The sequence below is a fragment of the Podarcis vaucheri genome (genome assembly GCF_965113315.1).
Source record: "Podarcis vaucheri genome assembly, chromosome: 12".
Lineage (NCBI taxonomy): Eukaryota > Metazoa > Chordata > Lepidosauria > Squamata > Lacertidae > Podarcis > Podarcis vaucheri.
Window position 1 is genome coordinate 33,799,672 of NC_138750.1, and position 24,168 is coordinate 33,823,839.

General features: G+C 40.4%; 1 protein-coding gene across 6 annotated transcripts in view; it reads right to left on the reverse strand.

Annotated features, from left to right (window-relative positions):
- The window catches only part of PHF14 (PHD finger protein 14), a 136,239-nt gene that overhangs the window by 15,635 nt on the left and 96,436 nt on the right, over window positions 1-24,168 (reverse strand). For 4 of the 6 annotated variants that reach the window (XM_082193894.1, XM_082193893.1, XM_082193897.1 and 1 more), the window contains one exon: window positions 21,000-21,113. The exons of the other annotated variants lie outside the window; for them this stretch is intronic. In XM_082193894.1, the coding sequence (XP_082050020.1) occupies window positions 21,000-21,113 (114 nt within the window). The remainder of the gene's footprint in view (window positions 1-20,999; window positions 21,114-24,168) is intronic. 6 annotated transcript variants of the gene reach the window in all.

Sequence of the window (24,168 nt, forward strand, 5' to 3'; positions counted from 1 at the left end):
CAGGGACTGAAGTAATGGGGAAGGGGAAGGTGCCACCACAGTATGCTGATCTCAGCGACGTGTTCAGCGAGAAGGAAGCTGACCAACTACCCCCGCATAGGCCCTTTGATTGCCAGATCAATTTACTCCCTGGAGCACAGCTTCCTGTAGGCAAGTTGTATGCCATGTCAGACAGGGAAATGCAGGAGTTGCGAGCGTTCATTGACAAGAACCTGAAGAGAGGCTTCATCAGAGAGTCCAAGGCAGCGGGGGGTAGCCCAGTGTTTTTTGTGGATAAAAAAAACACGGACAAGCCGAGGCTGGTATGTGACTTTCGGCGCCTAAATGCAGTGACAGAGCCGGCGGCTTTTCCTATGCCCAGGATTGATGATATTTTGACCAGGGTGCGAAAAGGAAAGATTTTTACAAAGCTGGACCTAAGGGGGGCGTACAACCTGATACGTATAAGGAAAGGGGATGAATGGAAGACCACCATGTTCACCCCTTTGGGGGCATTTGAATACCTCGTTATGCCTTTTGGATTACAAACAGGCTCCGCGTGTTTTCAAGCCTTCATGAACCACGTACTGGGGCCTTTGCTCTACAAGAATTGCGTGGCCTTCTTAGATGACGTGTTGGTGTATTCGGAGAATGAGGAGCAACATGTGAGAGACGTCAGAGAAGTGTTGAGCAGGCTGCAAGCCAACAGACTGTGGGTGAAACTGGAGAAGTGTCAGTTTCATACCAAGGAGGTGGAATTCCTGGGGTACCGCTTGTCAGACAAGGGGTTGGCCATGGACCCCGGCAAGGTTCAAGCGGTGCTGGAATGGAAAACACCCAAGACCAAGAAGGATGTGCAGAGGTTCCTAGGGTTTGGAAACTTTTATCGTAAGTTCATCCGAAACTTCGCCCACCTGACGGCGCCCATCACGGACTGTCTCAGCAGTAAAAAGAAGTTTGTTTGGACGGGGGAGGCGGAGCGAGCGTTTGAGGAACTGAAAAGGGCCTTCGCCTCTGATGAACAACTTCTACATGTGGATTTACAAAAAAAGCTGAGGGTCGAAACAGACGCTTCTGACAGAGCCATAGGGGCGGTGCTTCTTCTGCAGCCGGGGAAGGAGGGGTCAGAGTGGCGACCGTGTGCCTTCTTTTCGCGAAAGCTGAACAAATCTGAGAGGAACTACACGGTGTACGACCGGGAACTTCTTGCGATTTATGAGGCCTTCCGGAGATGGAGGCACCTGCTAATTGGTGCACAACAGAAGGTGCAAGTGTGCACGGACCATAAGAATCTAGAGTATTGGAGAACTGCGCGAGTGCTCAACCAACGGCAGTTGAGATGGGCCCAGGAGTTCTCCAAATTTAACTTTGAGATTTGTTACGTACCAGGCCCGGAGAACGTTAGGGCGGACGCTCTCTCACGCAAACCTGAATATTTGGAGGGAGAGGGTGCACCCGAAGAGACCCATGTCATTCCCGAGGACCGCTGGGTGTGTGGGGCGGCATTGGTGGGGCAAAGGGAACTGGTAGAGGGAACGGTGCAGGATGAATACGCCCAGGACAAACTCAGGGGTCTCAGGAGGGAGGGAGACAAACCCGGGGGTTTTGAGGAGAGAGATGGGGCGTTGTACTACAAGGGAGCGTTATACATACCTGAAGGGGAATTGAGGGAAAAGGTACTCAAGCAACTGCACGATAGCCCCACAGCAGGGCATTTTGGGCAACACAAAACCATGTGGCTGGTTACCAGGGAATTCTGGTGGCCCAAGGTCAGGGAAGATGTGCGGGAATATGTGAGAGGGTGTGACCGATGCCAACGAGCCAAGGGGGAGAGGCGGGCACCGGCAGGTTTATTAGAACCACTACCCACGCCGGAAAGGCCATGGGAGGCAGTGGCAATAGATTTCATGACTGATCTGCCCAGGTCCAAAGGGAAAACAGCCATCATGGTTGTGGTAGACCTGTTAACCAAGATGGCCCACTTTATAGCCTGCTCACATGCGGTCACAGCGGAAGAAACCGCTAAATTGTTTGTGGAAAATGTGTTTAGGCTGCATGGCGCCCCCTTGAGGGTGGTTTCTGACCGAGGGAAACAATTTACTTCCAGGTTCTGGAGGAAGCTCATGAGCTTATTGCATGTAGAGGTGAATTTCTCTACTGCCCGTCATCCAGAAACCAACGGGCAGGCGGAAAGAGCTAATGGTGTCCTCCAGCAATATTTGAGGTGTTATGTGAATGACAGAGAGAATGATTGGGTGGAGAAGCTGGCGTTGGCAGAATTTGCCTACAACAATGCAGAGAACGTGTCCACGGGGATGAGCCCTTTTTTGGCTAATCACGGGTGTCATCCCCGAGCCTTCCCAGGGGGGGAAGGGGAGAACTGGAGCGTTCCAGCCGTAGAACAGTTCGTTGAAGAAATGGAAGCGATCCATCGCCAGCTCCAACTTAATTTAAACAGGGCGAAGGAGGAATATAAGAGGCAGGCAGACAAAACCAGAAGGGAAGGGGAAAGCATTAGGGTGGGGGACCAGGTGTGGCTGTCCACCCAAGGGTTACCATTTAAAGGAGGTTGTAAGAAGTTAAGACCCAAAAGACTGAGCCCATTTGAAGTCACGCAACAGGTCAACCCAGTGGCTTTCAGACTCCGGTTACCGAACCACATGAAGTTGCACCCAGTGTTCCACAGGTCGTTGCTGTCACCGTATATAGGGGACAGAGAGGGGAGGGTCAATAGGGGACCAGCTATGGAGGAAAAAGAACACAGCTACCATGTAGCGGAGATTCTCGATTCCAGGTGGAAGGGAGAGCAAGTAGAGTATTTGGTAATGTGGGAAGGGGAGCCGGAGTCGGAAAACACCTGGGTCAGGGCAGAGGATGTAGATGACGAGGTTTTGGTTGAAATTTTTCATCAGAGATTCCCTCGTAAACCCCAGCCAGTGGCGAGGTTCCGGAGGGAATACTTCGCCACCACCGACGAAGAAGAAGAGTTGGAGGGGTTCTCTGATTCCGAGGTGGAGGAGGATTCAGCGAGTCGGAACGAAGACCGATGGAGGGAAATGTTCGAGACGTCTGAAGATGAAGAGGATTCTTTTCGGGGTTTCAGCTCCTCACCGCCCAGAGGAGAGAGTAGGGGCGGGGGAGAAGGGGGCCCTGGAGGGGAGGTGGATGTCAGGGAACTGACATCAGAGGAAAGGGAGGTGGTAGGGCTCCCAGAGACTGGGAGAGAGTCAGCAGCTAAAGCAGGGACAAGGAGGGGGAGCGAGGGGTCTCTGGAGGAGGATCTCAGTAATGCTGAGAGAGACGCAGCAGCCCAGGCAGGAAACAGCAGGGGAGAGAAAGGGGTGAGAGACACTTCCAGCGAAAATAGCGGGGAGGTGTCAGAAGCAACTGCAGGGAGACCCATGCTTCGCCGGAAGCTGCCACGTCGTGAGTCCAGGAGACGCGTTTCCGTTAAGGAACTTCTTTGCTGGAAGCGCTTCCGCAGGCAGCCACTGTCAGACTCTACTAGTGACTAGAGCAGACATGTCTGAGGAGCTCTGTCACACACAGAGGTTTGTGGGGCCGCACAAACTCTGAAGGGGCACAATTTTAAGCACAAGCAGCTAATCATCCCCTTGACAGTAACCAATGGAAACTGGTGAGTCTAACAGCCAATCAGGAGAAAGAAAGGGAGAGGAATTTAAGTTAGATGCTGACAGTTTAACAGATTGATAGGGACTGTCTGAGACAGTGCAGGCAGGGACTGCCTGTGGGTTAGAAGGGACCTGTGATTAGAGACAGGGATGGGCAGAAGGGGTATCTGGCTATCTGAGAGGACTCAGATAGGGCTTATCTGTCAGTGGGGACAGATAGTGAATTGGTTCTCAGTGGGATGGCTTCGTTGGTAGAAAAGAGGACTCTCAGTCTGAGGGTTGTGGGTTCAAGCCTCACCTTGGATAAAAGATTCCTTCATTGCAAGAGGCTGAATTAGATGACCCTTGTGGTTCTTTCCAATTCTATGATTCTAAAGATAGGGACATTCTATAGGCAGACAAGGTTGTATCTACCTGGGATTGTAAAAGGGACTGTGTTTTATAGGTAGAGTAGGACAATGGCCATCCTAGAAAGAATTGATCTGTCCAGTGACAGGTTTAAAGCATGAAGTAAAGGAAGATCTTGAAAATCTCTGTAAAGAGTGTGTGCTGGAAACAAAGTGTTGAGCCTTTCAAAAGTAACCTCTATGTTATAACCTCATTGAGTATGAACAGTGCTTTTTTCTAGAAAAATGTTTAGGGGTACTTTCATTTTGACTGAAGAAAATCACCTTTTTATAGTTCAAATCGGGAAAAATAAATACAGTAAATGGACAAAAGTACAAAGATTCTCAAAATGTTTAGGGGTATGCGTACCCCTGAGTCCCCCCAGGAAAAAGCACCGAGTATAAACAAATAAAAGTTCTAGTTCCTAATCAACATGCAGTGGGGGCCAGTGAAATATTTTGAAATATATTTATTGGAAGAGCTTATAGTGAGATAAATATGGCAGACACTGCAAGAGCCATTACAGGCCAAAGGAGTCACAGAATGGGAAGACCTTAAAAAAACATCAGTTTCACCAGACACTACCATCTTTTCCCTTTCTTCCAGCCTTCACTATGTTAGCAAAACCAATAAAGGGCAAAAGCAAAGGTGAGCAGGGAAAACTGCTCTTAAATCAGTTTCTATTTAAGAACAAGTGGTTTAAGATCATGTTGTTTTAGTTATTGTTATACACATAATGTATGAGAACAGCAAGGTATTATTGTGCCACTAGGATTATCAGTTAGAATAATTAAAAATAATGTATTGGTGGTGTCAGGGAACTGACATCGGAGCTAGAGGTGGAGGGAAGGCTCTTAAATGATGCTGGAGAAGGGCCCAGCAGGGAGAGAGGCAGCTCAACAGATGGGGAAGCAAATCAGCGCAACACCAGGGATAAAGGGGGGCAGATGGGGGAATCGGTGAGAGGGCTCCAGGACTCTTCACCGGACACCAGCGGGGAGAGCACGGGTCCTCCGCTACCCACGCCCTCCCTGCGCAGAAGACTTCCGCGCAGGGAGAGTAGGAGGAGACTTGGCGTCAAACAACTTTTATGTTGGAAAAGGTTTAAGAAACGGCCACTGACGGATTCTGCTAGCGACTGAGGCAGCCACAAAGTGAAGGGCTGTCCAGACAGAAAGGTTTAACCAGGCAACATAGCCAGGAGAGGCGGCAACTTACGCACGAGCAATCCATACTCATTACAGGTGATATTTCAATTTCTAACTAAACACTTTCCAATGGGGAAAAATCTAGATTAATTTTAAATGCAGATCTATAATCTAGTCAAATCCACAATACATTAAAAGGTCCTCAGTATATTTTCTACAAGCCCGGTTGGCTTACAGTGAAGGATAATGAACAGCATGTTTCCTTATGAATATATGATGTAATATTGCCATGCGATTAAGTTTCAAAAATGCAAGGTAATAATGCTTATTTTCATATCAGCATTTTATTACTTATAAGTTAGGGCGGGGGAATTGACTTAATTTGAAAACTGTCTGTTAATGTTGATATGAAGAGATATAACAGTACTTTGTTGAGTTGTTTCATTATCTGTAACAACTGCAGAATCAGAGAACAATTAAAATTGGAACAACACAGGCCTCTGCATAATGACTGAATATTTGCTATCCTGTCCTTAACCACGGAAGGAGGAAAAATTAAGAAACAGATAAAAGGGTAATGAGAGGTGGGAAGGGGTTGAGAATGGGAAATCAAGCTTTTAAAAACATTTCAGCTGGCCAAGGAGTCAGACAGAAAAGCAGGCAGCTGTAGTTGACGTTTTAGGGGCAAGAGGCAAAATGGACTCCAAAATGCAGTTCATGTGCCATTATCTGCTTCAAGTAATTCCTTTGCTTTTGAAATGCCAATTCTAGGAGATGCACTGCTGAATCATCAATACCAGGTAGAGAGCAGGCTTTCCAAAATGTAAAACCAGTTGCATAGCAACTAAGGCAGCGTATCAAATCTGAACTGTACGATTCTCATTTAGCTGCATGATACTCATTTAAATTAATGGAAGGAATTTAGGAAGGAATTAGTGCAGTGTAGAAATATAGCTGTTTCCAAGATTCCTGCCAGCACTCAAGCTAGTGCAAACACTTTCAGTGACCAAGGACTCATGTACACACCCATGTATACTCTTTCCTCTAGTCAAGAATCAGAATTGTTGGAAATGTAGATTGCAAGAAAAGAATAAGAGTATGGGAGTTTCACACAGTGCTTACACAGTTGTCAAATATTATTATGCAAAATTTGTCTCTTAAAGTCTTGTGAATATACCCATGTATTCATGCATACTCTGTCAAACGTAAAATACTGCTATTTTTAATGCAATCAATCATAAGCTAAATGAATGTTTGAATGAATGCTTGTTCTGCTGAAATGGCTGAGAGCCGTTGTCGGTTCTCTCAAATAAACAGGACTTTGTCTCCGAAAACCAAGAAGTGAGCTACCTTCGTTAAAAGTTAACAAGGCATGAATTGGCTGAAATTGCAGAGTCAAAGTAGTAGCCATACAACAGCTACTTGACTAATCTGGCGACCCCTGTAATCATAATGACAACTTGCCTGCCATATAAATTTGAACAAAGAGAGAAAACAGGCTGTGAGGAGTGAAGAACTAGAGGCAGGAATAGTACAAGATCTCTGGGAACAGATTTTTTTTTTTTTTTTTTGTAAAAACCTCTACAGCACCTCAAGTGGCAGTGTGAAGCTTCTACCAACCATTCAGCTCTAACCATCTCTCCGTGCTGCTAGATTTGCCCATCTAATTAGACAGAGCAACTATCTGTGGTTGCTACATCCCTTCAGAGCCTATGCATGTGTAAATCTTAAAAGCTCTTCAATAGGGGAAATTAATAAATCGTTAAAACGAAACTGGTACCATTTGTGCTGGGCTCTGGGCTTTCCTCTTCTGATCCTGGGTTAAATACATTACACACTGATGTCAGTAACACTACTGAGTGCTAGTGCTTGAGCTCTCATTTTCACCACTAAGGCTCAGGCACTTAGCTATAAATGTGAAACAAGTTTTTAAGCACAGACAAACAGGGCTCAAGTTAGAACCCAAAACGTAAGATTTCCAGCCACTGAGCAACTGTGAAGACCTATTCATTTTAGCTCTTAAAATGTTGTTGATCTGTTTCACTTGAATGCTGCTTTTATAGGATTGATGTTTTTATTTAGTTGAATGTATTAGTTATTTTATGGTAATTTAAATATACTGTAAGGCACTCTGGTCATGTATTTAAAGGGTGGGATATAAATCTAAATAAGAAACCAACAAAAATACTAACAGAAGCAACAGAAAAACCTTATAGCACTGTCCCTGTTGCAACTCCTCTGAATGCTTGATTTCTCTCCCTCCCTCTCTCTTTCTCGGTAACTTAAAAGTTGCAGTTAAATAAAACTCAAACCAGTTTGGGACTATGCTGGCTGCACTACATATAGAACATCCTTTGTATAAAAACAAAAGAAAGGTTCTTCTTTTCCCCTTCCTTCCTACCTGTTGGGTTTCAACAAAATACTTCATTAGAATACTGGTGTTTAATTTTGTTAAATCCCAAAAGAATACAAGCATGCACATGTCAACTTAATGAACACTGATCAAAAGAAGAATTGAGCTCTCATGAGAATTCTTTTTTCCAAAAGTGGCCTTGACAGTCCCAAGAGTATCATTTTTATGTCAACTGATAAATGAACAAGATAGCGAAGAAGTTGTGACTGCTGAATGAGAAGAAAGAAGGGCAGGAGCACCACATCTGTCACAGAGAATACATACTCCTCCTGTCTAATAAATATGCATTAACTTCATCACCAGATTCTCAAATAATGGCTCATTCCATTTTTAAATGACCTGAACAATTCAGCTGGTCTTTATTTTTTTCTGGCTATGATGCTATTAGAAACCGCCACAGAAATTAAGTATGGTACAATATAGTATACCACTGACTAACTTAAAACCACGTAGGATAAATGTCACATGCATTAAATGCTCCAACAAACACTGACAAAATTCTTGGTGTTTTCAATTTCTTTCCTAGTCTCCAGACAAAAACCCTCAGGGGAGCCTGCCTGACACTTCATCTGTGACATAAGTTTTAAGGGTTCACTGAATTTCAGGCTGATCTTCGTACCCAGAAGTGTAACAGAACTCAATCCATTCACAAACAAATTTTCCCAACACAGCGTTATATAATCCTTACTTTTGTCTTACATTCAGGGGGGAAAACACACCTGCAAGTAGAATTTTGTAGGTTGCTGTGTAACAAACAGCTGCCATTTTTAAAAGGTACTTTCCACTGATGTCATTAGCTGGCTTATGATCTACAGCTTTATATAATGACCTTGTAATATCAAAATGAACTTCACTTTAATCATGGCATTGCATTCTTTCTCCTGCTCCCCTGCCTCAGCAATGAAGCATTCCAAAAAACCTCACATGGAGTTTAGAAGAAGAAGAAAATCTGGATCAAAAGCAATGTCCACTTGCTTTCCAAAGAGAACAGAATGCTTTCCAAAATTGTAGGTTGCCAACAGTTGACATCAGAATGGGGGTTCTAGTCCAAACAAAGCATCTTTAGTTCTACAGTGCAAGCTCAGGATTCTAACGCTACTGAATAAGTACAACCACAACTAGCTGAGAGAAGAGAGGTACACTAGAAGGAAGGTACAATCACAGGTCCCTCTCTAGAGAGAAAAAGAGCATCCTGGGATTCTGGGTGACTTTCCCATATGTGGTTCTATGCATGTGGTCATGTCCCACATGGTTGTGTAACATGGCAGGCTAGAAAGCTTCCCTAAGAACAGAGATAGTAATGAATCATAAGATATAATTTTGACAGGAAGGAAGAAACAACCAACTGCAGTGTTTGTATTTTTGTGGATTTTGATTGCCATGTTTATGTGCATGAAACGATTACAGGCTTTGCAGGTATCACTTGTGGAAATAGAAGACCTACTTTCAGAAACAAAAGTAAGTGTTATATATCTCCAAATTGCAAACTTTCAGAAAAATCTACCCAAGTGCTATCTTTGATTTAACTGAAAAGCCTCCTGCTGAAGCGTCAAAGCCAAGGAGCAGGCAGTGGTCTAGTACAGACACTGGCTGTGATCCAGCAAGCGAGCACTGCTAAGCACAGCCAGTGCTTCCCCACTGTTAGCTATTCAATGGCTTGCGTACGCTGTTCTTGGCTTTCCATGACAGCCAGTGAGACTTGGCTACACATAATGTTCTCTAGCTTGCAGCCACTACAATTAAGACTGCTATTTACTGATGCTTTTGTACAGTTTTCAGTAACTACATGCGGACACAAACAACATATTTAATAACACAAATTAAATGATTGGGTGGTTATGTATGCAGTTTGATGTGACTTGATGATACCAAATCTAAATAAGGATGCAGAGGTAAATAGAATTTCACTGTTACTAGAGTTATACACTTCCATGACAGAACAAGTATATTATACCTACAGCACTAAAAACGCTCACTTTTCACAACTAATGTAATATCAACTATTTCAAAGCGCTTTCCAGGTATGTGGTGGACCCAAAAGAAAATAAACTCGAGATTTTATTAGCTTTACTGAGACTATTGAATGCACTTAAGTTTGCAAACTCTTGGCATTCTTCCATGTAATGTTTACTTTTTCATCCATACAATCTACAAGGTTGTTTACTAGTAAAATATATGACTATTGTACTATTAAAAGCCATAATAAAACACAGTAAAGAGCACAACATATTCACAGGATATAGACAACTAATTGACTACTGACTCAAATATTCCAGTTAACATTTTTGCTTTTGCCTTTTGAATCAGTTGAAGTTTTCACCTAGCTGTTGCTTGATGTATTTATAAGTGAGATTCAAATCCAAAGAGTTAATTCATGACCCATCCTAATCCTCTGAGTGAAGGGTGAATGCTATAGTTAAATGCATGGATTAATTTTTACTTGGTCTTAATCTGTTAATGGGTTCCTATCATTTTGCATTCACATGTGCTTTCGGAGGGAGGTTTTAACAAATCAAATGACAGCACTTTATTGCAAATTAAACAAATTAGAAGAAAAAATGGAAAGTTGAAAGAGATGGAATTTAGACAAGCAAGATAGGCATTTTGTATCTCTCTGCCTTATTCATTAATACATTGCACAATGCTGCAAAGATGTGTCAATGTTTGTGTTTCCTTTACAACGTGTACTTACAACGTGCCCAGTATTATAAGGAATCAAAGCAACATAGCTCCTACTGCCAGTATAGGTCTTTAAGTGCCATGAGTAATTATCAAGCACACAAAATGAATACAAAAATCTGATTAGGAACAGCAACAGCAATGCAGCAACTTGGCTGCTTAGTGTTTGTTTAAGTTGTCCTCTCTGTTGTGGAACTTGATGGGCTTTTACTGCTCGTTATATAAGCGTAGGTGGTGTCACTAAGGAGACACATTAATTGCTTTTGACTCAAGGTTTGAAGTGTACATAATTTCAAGAGTCTAAATGATTTTATATGAAATCTGTTGATGCAGAGTTGTTTAAACTGTTTGTATCGTGGTATAATTATAAGCTTTAACTATCAGCAGGTAGCACTATTATTCTATTGAGCGCCTGTCTATAGAACAAAGATGAATCTTAATTAAAACTATTAAAATAATAGTACAGGTAACATGCCACAGCCCTCTAATTTTACAGCATTCCAGGGGTTTTTTCAGCAGGAACTCACAGGAACTCAATTCCTGCACCTCTCAGTTAGGGGGCAGTCCCATTATAAGAAAACAAAGGAGGTACCTCTTTTTCTAGAAAATAGCACAGGTGTTGCCAGAGGTTTAAAATGGAATGTATGCTTGTTTGAAAGTGGCCCTGTGCCAGAAATGCACTTTGTGTGCAAAGTTCATAGATATCAAGGCAGGTGTATGCTCTCTGATGTGTAAGGTGTACAATATTCTTATGTGGTGCTTCCAAAGAAGTGACAATAATCATTGATGAATGAGAAGGTTGGGCCAAATCAGAAAAATAATAATTTAAATTGACTTTTTATTCCTATTTCCAAAGGACTCCTTTTCATTATTGGGTGGGTTCAGGGCGCAGTAAATGAATCCCTGTGTGAGGGGTGGCTTTGGCTGCCTTGAAAGAGGCAATAGTGCAGCCACTCCTGAAAAACAAAACACCTTGGACTCGACTGCATTTATTGACTACGCCCCCCCCCCAGTTGCAAAATATCCCCGGATCTGGTAGGTCAGTAATTCGCCTGTCCTGGATGTGGTTTCACTCTCCCTGAAGTAGCAAAGTGTGTAGTTTGAGGTGCACCTGGATCCAGTTCTGTCACTGGAGGTGCAGGTACCCTTGATGACTAGGATAGCTTTTTATTACTGTGGGCTGGCAAGTTCTAAAGAAGCCCACTCTGCAGTAACTCACAACAGGGCTTTTAGTGTGGCTGCCCCTGTTCTGTGGAATAGCACGCCCATTGAGATATGCAGGTGCCCACTATCTGCACTAAAACTAAAGACATATTCGCTCCAACAAGCTTTCCCAGCTGGATAAATGAGTCTTTACAATAAGTATCTACTTGTCAGGATTTTAGTTTTGTTTTAAATGTTATCTGTTAACAATAGTGTTCTGCACAGAACAGCCAATTTATTGGATTCACTTAGGTTACAACACTCCCCACCTTAGAAATATTAATGGGAACACTTCTTATTGATGATACTTTGCCTGATATAGACATGGGTGACTGAGACTTTTGGGGAGTACATCTGGAAATCTAAAGAACTGCCATGAGAATCACAAGACACTCATTTCACAGGAGCAAAAGTAGCTCAGAGCATCCCTTGCAAAGCCAGGCAAACCAATGGAGATCTGAAGAGGTAGAACTCTTTTCCCTCAACAATAAATGGCGTTCCACTACTCTTTCACTCATATATAGCCTTAAAATGGATTTATTCACTATTAAACAGACAGTGACACAGCCCTCTTTTATTCTAAGAAGAAATAAAAATGTGTGCTGAAAACTTTAGCTACTGATTATGCTCTATTAAACAAGTTTCATTGCCTTATCATAGTAATTAATTTTTCTGCATCAAATTAATAGTATTCTTATCATTACTGAAATGATAATGCAGTTTGAAAACAGAAACTGCCACATGATCAGTTATATTATTCTTGACACCGTAGACACAAAACTTCTTCCTTTTTAATTCTACAGTAAGACTGGTACCATTGCATTTGGATCGCTGCTGGTTACTTCAATACCACACTATGCTTGTAGATGGGCAATATTTCAAAGTGTTATTTATTTTCCAAAGCAGATACATTGTGAAAACTATCTAAAGAAAGTAGTGGAATTTTTCAATTTTTAAAAATACTTATTTCTCAAATATTTTTGTCAAGCTAAAATATCACCTAATATTGTAGAAGCTAATTAAGATAGTACTACCTTCTTAGGCAAACACAGATCATAGGCAGCCTGAGGATATTAATTACATTGGTAAATTTCACTAAGAGCGGGAATGATGCTTGTGATGAGTAAGGCTGAAAGGGTGCCGAGATGTATTATTGGCAGGCAAAATTTCATTAAATGAACAGTCAACGTCTTACGAAAGCAGAGGGTGAGAAAGGTGATAAATCATGAACCTTGAAAGGCCAACCCAGTTCCTGAAGAAAAAATGGTATAGTCTTATCAGAGGCCACTGCCCACACTGACTATGGATTAATTAATACCACTCCATATCATTATTACTATTGACTGGTCGGTTAACATCTAATCCTTGGGTGCATGTGAATAAGCTCTTTTGATGCCAGGCACTGAGATAAAGAAAACAGAATAAAATAAATGAATAATATCAGACCGTACACCCTCATTCCCTTGGAAGACATGATCCAGGTAAGGTAAAATAAAGTAGTAATGATAAAGCAGCTTGTAAGAACCGCAACAGATCTAGCTTTAGTTTAAAGCATAATTGCAACCAGAGCCCACCATTTTGTGCCAAAAAGTCTAATCCTCCCATAAAATGTCTTGATTAGAGCTGCTGGTTAAGTGAAGAGGGCAGTCTGTCTGCATCTATGCAGGGTGCCATAACGTTCTCTCACCATTGAAGAGGTACAACTCAGGGTGATACCCATGGAGACGGGAGTGGACTTCCACATGCATGGCAGGACTTTACCTTCAACTCCTTCCGTTAGTCCCCTCTGATCCTCCAAATCTACAACCTTGTGGGGCATTGAAGGTTGCAGGGGAGAGGAAGTGGGAAGTCTTGTCCTATGCATAGATCTCTTTTTTACAAATGAGCTGACAATACTGGATGTCGCCATAGTTTCTAATTAAACCTGAGCACCGACATTTCATTAAAAAACGCAGCAAAAAATGGAAGATACACCAAGTCTAGGGATGTTGGTGCCCACATAGCTGTACTCACATAGACCTTATAATTTCAACCTGCCTGGAAAAGGGATTAACACTTTATTTATTCAATTTCTAGCAGGATTCGGTGTATTATTTTAACAGAGCAACTGAAAATCCCACTACAGATCCATTTTAACTTTCATTTGTCCTTTCTTTTAAAGCTATACATAAATTCCTTGCTACTAAACACATATATGGCAATGGTGGGGTTAAACTTGTCACAGACATTTTAATACTGAAGATTTCATTTAATTTATGGCAGATATATTTTCAAGGAGGAAAATGCTGATGCTATCTTGGTTATAAGCTTTGCCAGTGAAATGATTTAGATAGGTTTTTTTTCTTTCCATGCAGTATCAGAATAAGACCGTTCCTTGAGAGCAATGAATTATAGCTGACACTTCAAACCTATTTTGTCTGTATCTTCTACTTCAGAAAAATGAGAAAACATAAATATTTATTCTATATATATAGAAGAGACACAAGACTCTGATAAAAATGATTCATTATGGGATGATGAGTAATTGTTACCTATGCCATTGTCAGAGTAACAAAGGGCATAACAAATTTGGCCATTTTTAATTGGAAGATACCGAAGATTACTGAACAAAACAGCAATAATTTCATAATACTAGAATGATAGTATTAGCATAATGAAACTCTAAAAAGCACAGGAATTGAGTTATTTAATGCACATGTTGAACAAGTGACATAGGACACAATGCCATTACAGAGAAGAAAGATATCACTCTGTGTACCAGAACTAATGTCTAAACATTACTGGATGTTAGCAAACTTATTTATTATGAACTTATTTATTATCAAGAATGCTCTGGAATAGTTTTCTTGGAACTGCTATGGTACAATCATAGATCAGTGGGAGAGTGCATGTTTTACATGCATAAGCTCTTAAACTCAATCCCTGGCAACTCCAGGTAAAAGGACGGGTTAAAAGGTTAGTTACATACCTACATATTGTATTGTAATACATTATCAAGCAACTTCTTCTTTTTGCTTTTTTGGATTTCATTTCTTTCCCTTGTTTGTCCACCGAAAAATTTCAATAACATATAAATATTTTTTAAACTCTTGTGATTTTCATTCATCTTTCCTCAGGTGTGGCCAGTGGAAGGACTTTTTGACTTCCTGTTTGGTTTGCAGCATGTTTCTTGGCTCACTTACTTGTACCAACCAGATTTATCTACTGTGCAAAGATCTTTCTGTATGGCATTCTGGTCTGAATTGCGTAAATTGATCTCTGCATGCTGAATTCCCCTGCCTTGCTAGAGGGGAACCAATTAAGGGGAGGGTTTTTTTGGTCCTTTTCAGCACCAGGAGTTACATCATGTTTACATTTCGTACTCGAGAACCAAATCTTGTTACCCACAGTGGCCAAGCAGATGCTTCCTGGAAACCCAAATGCAGAGCACGAGATAACTCTCCCATTGTTGCCCCCAGTAACTGCTGTTCAGAGACAAAATTCTATTGATCCTGAAGGTTTGATGCGGCCATCTTCAGTAGCAGCCATGTATAGACCTGTCCTCCATGAATTGTCTAATCCCCTTTTTTCAAGACATCTAACCTAGTGCATAGCTGTCAACTTACAGATTTGAAAATAAGGAACTAGCAGCCTTGAAAATAAGGGACCTGCAGCCTCATCTGTTCCAGGCACTCCAGTCTTCCTGGCCTCCTGCAGTCTGGTCAAACACATGCTGGTAGCTTTGAGAACACTGTCCAACCAACTTTGTAACCAGAGGTTCAACTGAATAGAATCTGAATCACATGCACCACAAGGCCTATGTAGCCTCAACTTAAGATGGCTCCCCGGCCTGGCTTTGCACTGCAAAGTTTGCAGCAGCACGTGCAACAAAATGGCGTCCAGCATTCAAAAACCCCCTCAGCTTGCATTAACTAGCCACACACAAGGCATGCAAGCTCCACCCCTCAGTCGTTCTTAGACTTCTTATTGGGTGAGCAACACAGCCAAGCAACACAGTTAGAGCCTCCCTCCTCCCTGGCCGGCAGGGAGGGAGGGAGAGGAGCTGCTTCCTTTGAAATTTAAGGGACATAATTTAAGGGACATCCATCAATCAGGGACAGCAGCAGGACATGGCGCTGGAATAAGGGACTGTCCCTTCAAATAAGGGACATTTGACAGCTATGACCTAGTGGCCATCATCACTTCTTGTGGTAATGAATTTCATAATTTGATTACATGCTTCCTGACAATAATGATCTTTCAGGTGTGGGAGAGGCTCTTAATCTTCTGCTTGTTAGTTTCCTTACATAATCCTGAGTTCTAGTATTATGAGAGAGTAACACTATCCATTCTTTTCCCCATGCATAATTTTTTAAACCCCACAATGTCTCCAGATGGTTTGCAGGGTTTTTTTAGCAGCAACAATAACAGTAACTTTACAAGGAGCCCACAGAAAAGTAAATGTAGACAAATACTCCTAGGCTATGGATGGGTATGAGATAGATAGATAGACAGATAGATAGATGATAGATAGATATAGCACCAGTTAAGTCATTCATTGTGTGCTGAAGGGCTCACTTAAATTCTTGTGGGACAGTAAGGAAAACAAGAATGGTTGTGTTTTCATTCCAAATTCTCTCATTATCAGACCACACATGAGAAATCAGGCTATTCAAATTGCAATTCTAGTATAAATTTTCCAAGGCATATCTTTATCTGATACGGTAGAACTTGACAGATTATCAATCAGAAAGAATACTCCAAAATTATTAGCATTTAACATTCATAATTGCCTGCATAGCTTTAACTATACAATAGATGTTTGTGTCATCTAAATAGAATGCACTATAACATTCCATGAAATATGATTTCTAACCAATGAATGCCAATTTCTATTTGCCTTTAATTTCCTCTCAATACTAAGTTCATCAGAGTGTGACAATTAATTAACTTAATTAAGCTAACAATTATGCTCTTTCATAGGTCAATATGTAGAGCTACTCAGATTAATAGCGCAGCTTGTAAAGTTAATCTTCTTGTATAATGCAAATGACACTAAGTCATGTATTAAATACCTCCTTGAGTAATAGAAGAAATTGGACTAAGTGTACTTTAAAGAAAGGCAGAGACTGTGAAAAGGTTAAATAAAGACAAATGCCCCGGATTTGTGAAAATGTTTTAACAGAAGTAATTCATATTTAAACTAGAAGTCTTCCAATTCAGCTACCTCAGCTTAAACATGCATACTAATAAATTAACTTGCAAGGCAATATTGTTTTTTCTTGCTTTCTCATACATTTTTTATTTAAATGATTGCTGTAACACAATTTCGAGTTGCTTTTTATCATTTAAAAAGAACACAACAGCATTCTAAATGGGGGAAGAGGGAAATTGATTTTTTAAGAAGAGGTACATGACTAAGAAAACCAAACTAAACCAAACCAAACTGCAATTTCATTTATTACAGGGAGAGAGATGAGTTAAAAGCGGCAAGTCAAAAGGGCAGGAAATCCATCTACGGTTGGTGGCTGGCCCTTCATGGCTCAATTTTAGTCCCATCTTCCTTACTGTACCATAATGCATGAATAGAAGATACAGCAGTGATAGAAATAGTGTTGATGTGTGAAGGCGGAAACACTTGTTATATAGTAAGTCAATATATTTATACCCAGCCCTCCAAATAAACATTTCCAGGATGGCTGAGAAACTAATGCTGAATGGAAACAACTTTCCTTTAAAATGGAATTAACAGAGCAGATAATATTTGTGTTAACTTTTGCTCAGAGTAGACACATGGAAATTAATGGCCATAAGTAACTTAGGCCCATTAATTTCAATGTGTCTACTCCTGAGTAAAAGTTAGTTGACTACAAACCTTGTCAAGTTAATATCATAATTCTTATTACTGTGCAGCTGACAAGGCAGAGCATTTATTCTTATCATTTTATCACAGATTAATCTAAGTAGGTTATAATCATTTTGGACCAAGGAAGTAAAGAGGCCAATGGGAACTTCTAACCATATAATGTCTATTCAGATTTTAACAGATCATGCTAGGTGCCAGTCTCCTACGGGTTAAAGGAGAGAGATAAAGAGGACAGACAAGGTCAAGTTTGCATGTAACCCTAAGCCATGGTTTGTTTAGCAAACCACAAGTGAACCACAAATTGCCCCACAGTTTATCAAAATAGGATGTTTAGCCAGGTCTACAGAAGTATGGGTGCTAGTGAACAAAGGAAGCAGGGGCACAGGCCCTAGTAATAATAATATGAATGCTAAAGGTCCTTGTTAGCTATTAGCTCAGTTGTTTAGATGTTATGGAATATTATGTTTTTTATTTTTTTACTAAAAAGCTTGGTTTCTAAGTTAAGGACAAACATGCTATGGGGCTGTTGACAGGTTCAGCTGGGAAAGGGATTTATGGCAGCAGTGAATTGTCAAGAAAGCACATGTGAATTCTGTGATTATCAATGTGCTATGAGAATAATGTTCATGAGTAGTGTGTGTATATGCATGTTGAGAGAGAAAGTGTAGACAACAAAAAATTAAGTCTTCCAATTTTCAATCACTTCTATAGAGGTTTTTTTTATGATACGTTCTAATATTACCACAACAGCTGTAGAAAATTTATATTCAGAACTGCACAGTAAAATCAAGTTTGGGCAGTACAACGCTATTTGTATTCTCCACTCAATACTAGAAAGATATACCTTCATCTTCCAGTACTGGTACCAGAATTGTAAAATTGCACACAGTGATTGTAATCAAACCAGCAGAATGTAGCAATTAGTTACACCCATAAACTAGTGTAGAAGAATATTTAAAACCGTATGAAACAATAGCAGAAATTACAAGAAGAAATAAGTGTTATCATGCTGTACAGAACATAACAGATACTGCTTCCAGAAGTCATTTTGTAAATATCATCATTATTGAGCTTTCTATTAGTTTTTGTAATTTAGTGTTCTGGCCTTACAGTGGAAATAATGGGGAAAGGATTTGTAGCTGCGATTTGTGTTTGCTTTTTAACATTTTCATTAATGGAAAGGAAGAGAAGAGCAGGAAAACTGCACAACTTAAAGGAAGAAGGGAATGTTGGGTTTTTGCAGACTGCAAGCAGTTAAAGAATATCATAAACACATGATGATCAAGCCATGAAATGGGATATAAAATTTAGTGTGTGCTCTGTATCAAGTCACAAAGATTTTATCTGAAATATATTCTATTTTAATACACATTAAGGCTGCAGATGAAAAATGTTCTCAACAAAATTGGGGAAAGGATCTACAGAGGTAAATTTCTCCAAAAGTTTGGGGTTTACTTTTTTGAACCTGGAAGGCAGTTGGCTGAGCTCAATGTTGGGGGGGGGCAAGGACATTAAACAGTTAAAAAAATTAAATAAGATCTATAATGTTGGAAACAGTAACTTATCATATATTGTACTGAAACCAAATTGATCTGCACTGTACTGTACACTTCTTTCACATATGGTGCATGTATTGTGCAGAAGGAGGTACGCTTAAGCTCAGTTGATTTCAACGGATTGAGGCATGCTTCATTCAGCACAGGACTGGGCTATAAGCTGCTTGCGGAGTACGTAACATCATTATTAGCAATAGTAGTTTATTTATATGCTACTTTCCCATAATTGTGCTCAAAGCATCTCACAGAAAGAGCAGAAACAAATCTAAGTTAACTTAGGAAGATGACATATTATTACCCATTAAAAAGCATAATCTGTTATTACTGTGAAGAGTCTGCAGTGCCACAAGCACGGAATGCCTATTAAACCAGGAATGGAGTCAAAAATATACTTTGATACTTTCCCATTAGATCAGCCTTCATGTTTTGCACAGATCTTGTATATGAAAGTTGCATGCAGAAAGCCAAAATAACAGCATATGCATACCACTATTCCACAATGTAGTCATTTTTTGTTTCACAATGCAGCTATGGAGATTATGAAATAGTATATACTATTGTGAAATAGATGATTAAATTCTATATGTTGGCTGAATCCAGGGATATGCACACCAAAAGGTCTGGGCAGAAATTGCTTTCTCTACCCACTTATTTTGTTAACTGGACAATAGGGTAGAGTAGACTAAGCTGGGGCATAGGATCACTGGAAGGGGTAAAGATTTTATCTGTGTATTTGGTAATGGGTGTTTAGCTGCATTGCTCTTTTTAACATTAATTTGCACACAGAAAACACCACACACATTTAAAATAGTTTTCTGCCTTGAAAAATAACCCATTGAATCCATCCAATATTGCAGCTTTAATGGCTACAGCTATAACGAAACACAAAGAATGAAGGTCAACCAACAGTGTAAAGGCCTGTTTTCCAGTCTCTCAAAGGTAAGAATTTTAAGTGAGGAACTTTTCAATTACAGTCCTGGAGAGAAACGAGGAAATGTAAGGAAGCCAAACCACAAGCCTAAAGGATGATAGGAAGCAATTGTCAATTCCAGTCTTCTGTGTACAAGGAACTCCAACATCAGACAGAGCTGGAATGAGAAGGATGATACAACCTCAAGCGAAGGGAGACAACAGGACAGAACAGTAACTGCATTTGAGTGGCTTCAGGGTTGTTGTTGTTGTTTAATAGCTCCAAGCACTTAACAGTAGCAGAAGGAGGTTAAGGATGGAGTGGAAAGGTCAGTTCCTATTGTCAGTTCTATCCAGACAAGCTTGATCCACTCCAGTTTATAAAACCAAAGTTTAATAGTTGGCCACTAAAATGTATAGATTTACGGATACCTTCTACCAGCATCCAAATGGTCCTCGCAGGAAACTTCTCAAATGATTCAAAAATACTTTTGTGGCTGAGCTACAGATCTGTTCCTGTCAACCTCTCATCCGCCCAGACAAGCACAAATGGGAGTCCCCAGAAAGCAAGGGTTTAGGATAGTACTAGAGTTATTTAATGTTGCTCTTCCTTCTTCCCAAGACTCTACTTACTCAACAATTCCTTTGATGCTCAATTTGTTTTAGCACATTTACTTGTGCATTTTAGCCCTAAATCTATAGATTGAAGTTTCATTATTTCAGTGACTTCTTTTATTATACTTTGAAAGCTAAGAGTTTGGCTAAGTGAGAAGATTATGGCAGCCAGAAGTCATTGCCAAGCTTACCTTTCATCAGAATTCTGAAATCTATGTGGAGAGATTTACTAAGTAAAATCCTCTGAGCTAGCTTTTTCATGACATGTAATTTCATCTCCAAAAACGGGTCTATTCCAGCAACATTATATGAGTGAACCTATGTGACTACTGTGGACATCAGAAATTGATTTTACATGCTATCAAATATTGGAAAATTGGATACCTGAGGAGAAGAGAAAGAGCAGAAAGAACAGCCTTCCTAAATGGTGGAATTCACCCAATTTTACTTCAGCACATGAACTTGTTTTATAGGTGGATAGTAACTTTCTGGGAAGCCTGATGTGTGGTTTAGTTTCACTGCTTTCTTGAAACGGAATCAAACCAATATAAAAATGAATGAATAAGAATAGGAGAAAACCTCTTAAGAGTCCAATAGTCAGTTCATTAACAGAATAGACACGGAATGTCCTACCTCTTCTGGATATGTCTGTGCCATCGATACCAGCTGTTCAGAGCTACTTCTTGAGGTAGAGGGTACAACATTAGTTGAGGCCTCTGATACCACCTCATTTGACGGCTCGGAGTCCTGAGTGCAACAGAGACAAATAGACTCCTCAGTAGTGTGCTGAGGTGACTGAAGGTATGGACACAACAAATCTCTATATTTTGAAAATATATTCTAAGCTTCATTTCCCCCCTTTCTGTTAAACTGAAACCATTTAGCCACTGTTTAATCAAAGCATTATGCACGAAACATGGGAATTCTGCATCCCACCCCGTGGTATAAGGAACATGAATACAGTATGTATATTTAGAATATTTTCCCTCTGTACCTCAAATACATAGTTCAACAAGTAACCTCAAGGAAGAACTGAACAAACATGGTATTCAAATGTTGCATATTACTTTAATGATATTAAGAAGAATCCACTTCCCCCAATTGTACTAGAGTTTCTGAGTGAAATCTGAATTGGCCATAGAAATAAAACTTGATAGGAACTCAAGCTGTACTTGTGGCTAACACTCCATGTTAAGACTGAAGGCACAAGGAAAAAATACTGGACTAGGGAGGGAAACTTTACTACTATGCCAATTTATTGCTACAGGATCCATGATTGTAAAGCAATTGGAAACCTCTGAGATTTACTGCTCAAAAGTATAATATAACTTCTAGTTACCATTATAAGACACTTAATGGCCTCCTGATAAGTTTCTGCATTTATTAATGACCTGAATTTCTTCATGCAAAGTTTGCAATACCAGTATATTCTACTAGAAACAGGGTCTTCAGAAAGAAGTGCCCTGTAAGAAATGTACAAGACTTCAACACTTTAGAGTTTCATATGAAGTCCCCCAGCCCCTTAAATGGAAGCAGAGTGAAATGTAGGAATTATCTGGGTGAGAGAATGCTAGTAGGATGCTCTTGCAGCTCATTGGTTGCTATGGACATCCAGCTGCAGTGTGCATAAGAAAAATGAGAGTTTTAACAGTTCTGCTTCCTCGGTGGACTTCAAATCTGGAACAAAAATATTAATCTGCGACAAGGTGGTTTTTTGTTGTACTGGTCCTTTCAAAGTTTTAGAATGCAAGCTATGCACATGTGATTAATCACTTTACTTCCATGCAGTCATTCATTAGAAAGAAATCAAGTGATGCATTGCTGAGCTTCCCCTCTTCCCATAAAGAATCAACTCTGAAAATAAAAGGCAGGTTTTAAGGACGGTGCTGTTCAATCAACTGTTTTTGATCAAACTGTGACACATATAAACTCGGCTTCAAATGAAAGTGAAGCAGAGTGATCCACACACATAAGAAGATCCAGCTGCCTGTGGATCTGCAGTTACAGATATCTGTTTCTTGCTAACGCCAATACTGTCAGAAACACTTTCTCGTTCCACACGTCTTGTCAACTATTGGAAAATGTAGGATTATCCAATTAATCCTTTGCATTTCTTTCCCAACCACATCTTAGGATGCTAATTTTGTCTGCACAGAGCCAATGTAGCAAATCTCATTCATGGAACATACATAAATTTATACATGGAATACAACTATACCACCAGCATCCATGCTTGTTAGTATGGATTTCGTACATGCTTGGGAGCTGAGGCAGGGAGAGCATCAACAACATCACTAACTTCCTTTCAGCCAATGGAGCTAAACCAGCATTACTAAAAGTATAGGACAATTTTATAAACATAAATATATAGCTTTAGTACCATACAAATACTTTCATTTGCATCATTCCACAGCAAAACTCTCACTTGTATATGGAAATATTCCTTACATAATTATTCAATCTGTTTGTTTTGTTGCTTAAACAACGTAATGTTACATTTTATTCAAGGGAGAGTCATATTTTCTGAGCAGCATACTGAGAACTGTATATCTGCTACTGTGTATCTTGTTAACAGAAGATATTGCTGTTAAAGGATAAGAGTTTTAACCTTTCAAGAAAAAATTGTGGGTTGTATCCAGAGTGCTATGGCGATGTTCCAAGGATCTTTTAGCGCAGTGGAACAGTCTACCCTTCTCTTTCCCCTGTATGGCCCCTACAGATGTTCTCCTAATCCTCCAGAGCAGATCTGAGAAGGGCATGAGTCACACGCGGAGAGAAGTTCTGTTGTGCAAGTGAAAATCCTTGCACTAATGGAACAAGTGCACTGTACACCCCTCTACGTCTCAGGAACAACACAGAATAATGTAGAAAATATTTCAGGAAAAATTGGTCTATCAGTTCAATACTGTTTACTCTGACTGGAAGCAGCTTTTTCAGACTGGAGTCTTTCTATGGCCTTTACTCAAAGTAAATTGGATCTCAACTTAGCGTCCCCTATTTGAGTTCAGGCTACCACTTTTGAGTTCCTGCAGCCTCTGCAGGCCTTGTTTCCAGTGCAGACCTGCATTCCTTGCACGCCACCCAGTAAGGACCCAGTAAGGAACAAGCCACACAAAAAACAAGTGGCATACAGCTATGTAAATTTATTCTTGGTGATTATGCCACACAGAATATTGTTAACTCTATGGATTACTTTTATGGCCTGCAAAACGTTTGCTAGCTAGAAACCATAGAACTAGCAACTTTTTAAGAGTGTCAAATGCCTACACTGGTGGCTGCTAACCAAAAGTAAGTGGAAGATTCTGTGTGCAGGCAAAAATGCTCCTCCACCTCACCCAAGACTTCGGGTTTGCTACCTTTCCCCCTCTGGCTGCACCCCCATATATCATTGAATTTCACTACACAGCGTCCTTGGAGCTTCAGAAGCTACTTTTCTAGGAGGGACAGGAATGCAACGGAAAAAGGGAATAGAAAAGCCTCCATGCAAGTTCATCGAATGAATTCTCAAATACATATCACAGAGAAGTGCTGATGCTCAATGGAAGACAACAAATGTGAAATTAATCCTGAATGGTCTGCAGGCAGAAAATAAATTCTGGATGTATGAAGTGCTAAGTAATATGAAACCGTAAAGCTCTCAAGGTAACTGCATCTGGAAAAAAAGAGTAATAGCATGCTACAATACTCCCTTCACCTCTATTCAGGTCACAGTAAAAAAGGTAAAGGACCCCTGGACGGTTAAGTGACTATGGGGTTGCAGTGCTCCTCTCACTTTCAGGCTGAGGGAGCCGTCATTTGTCCA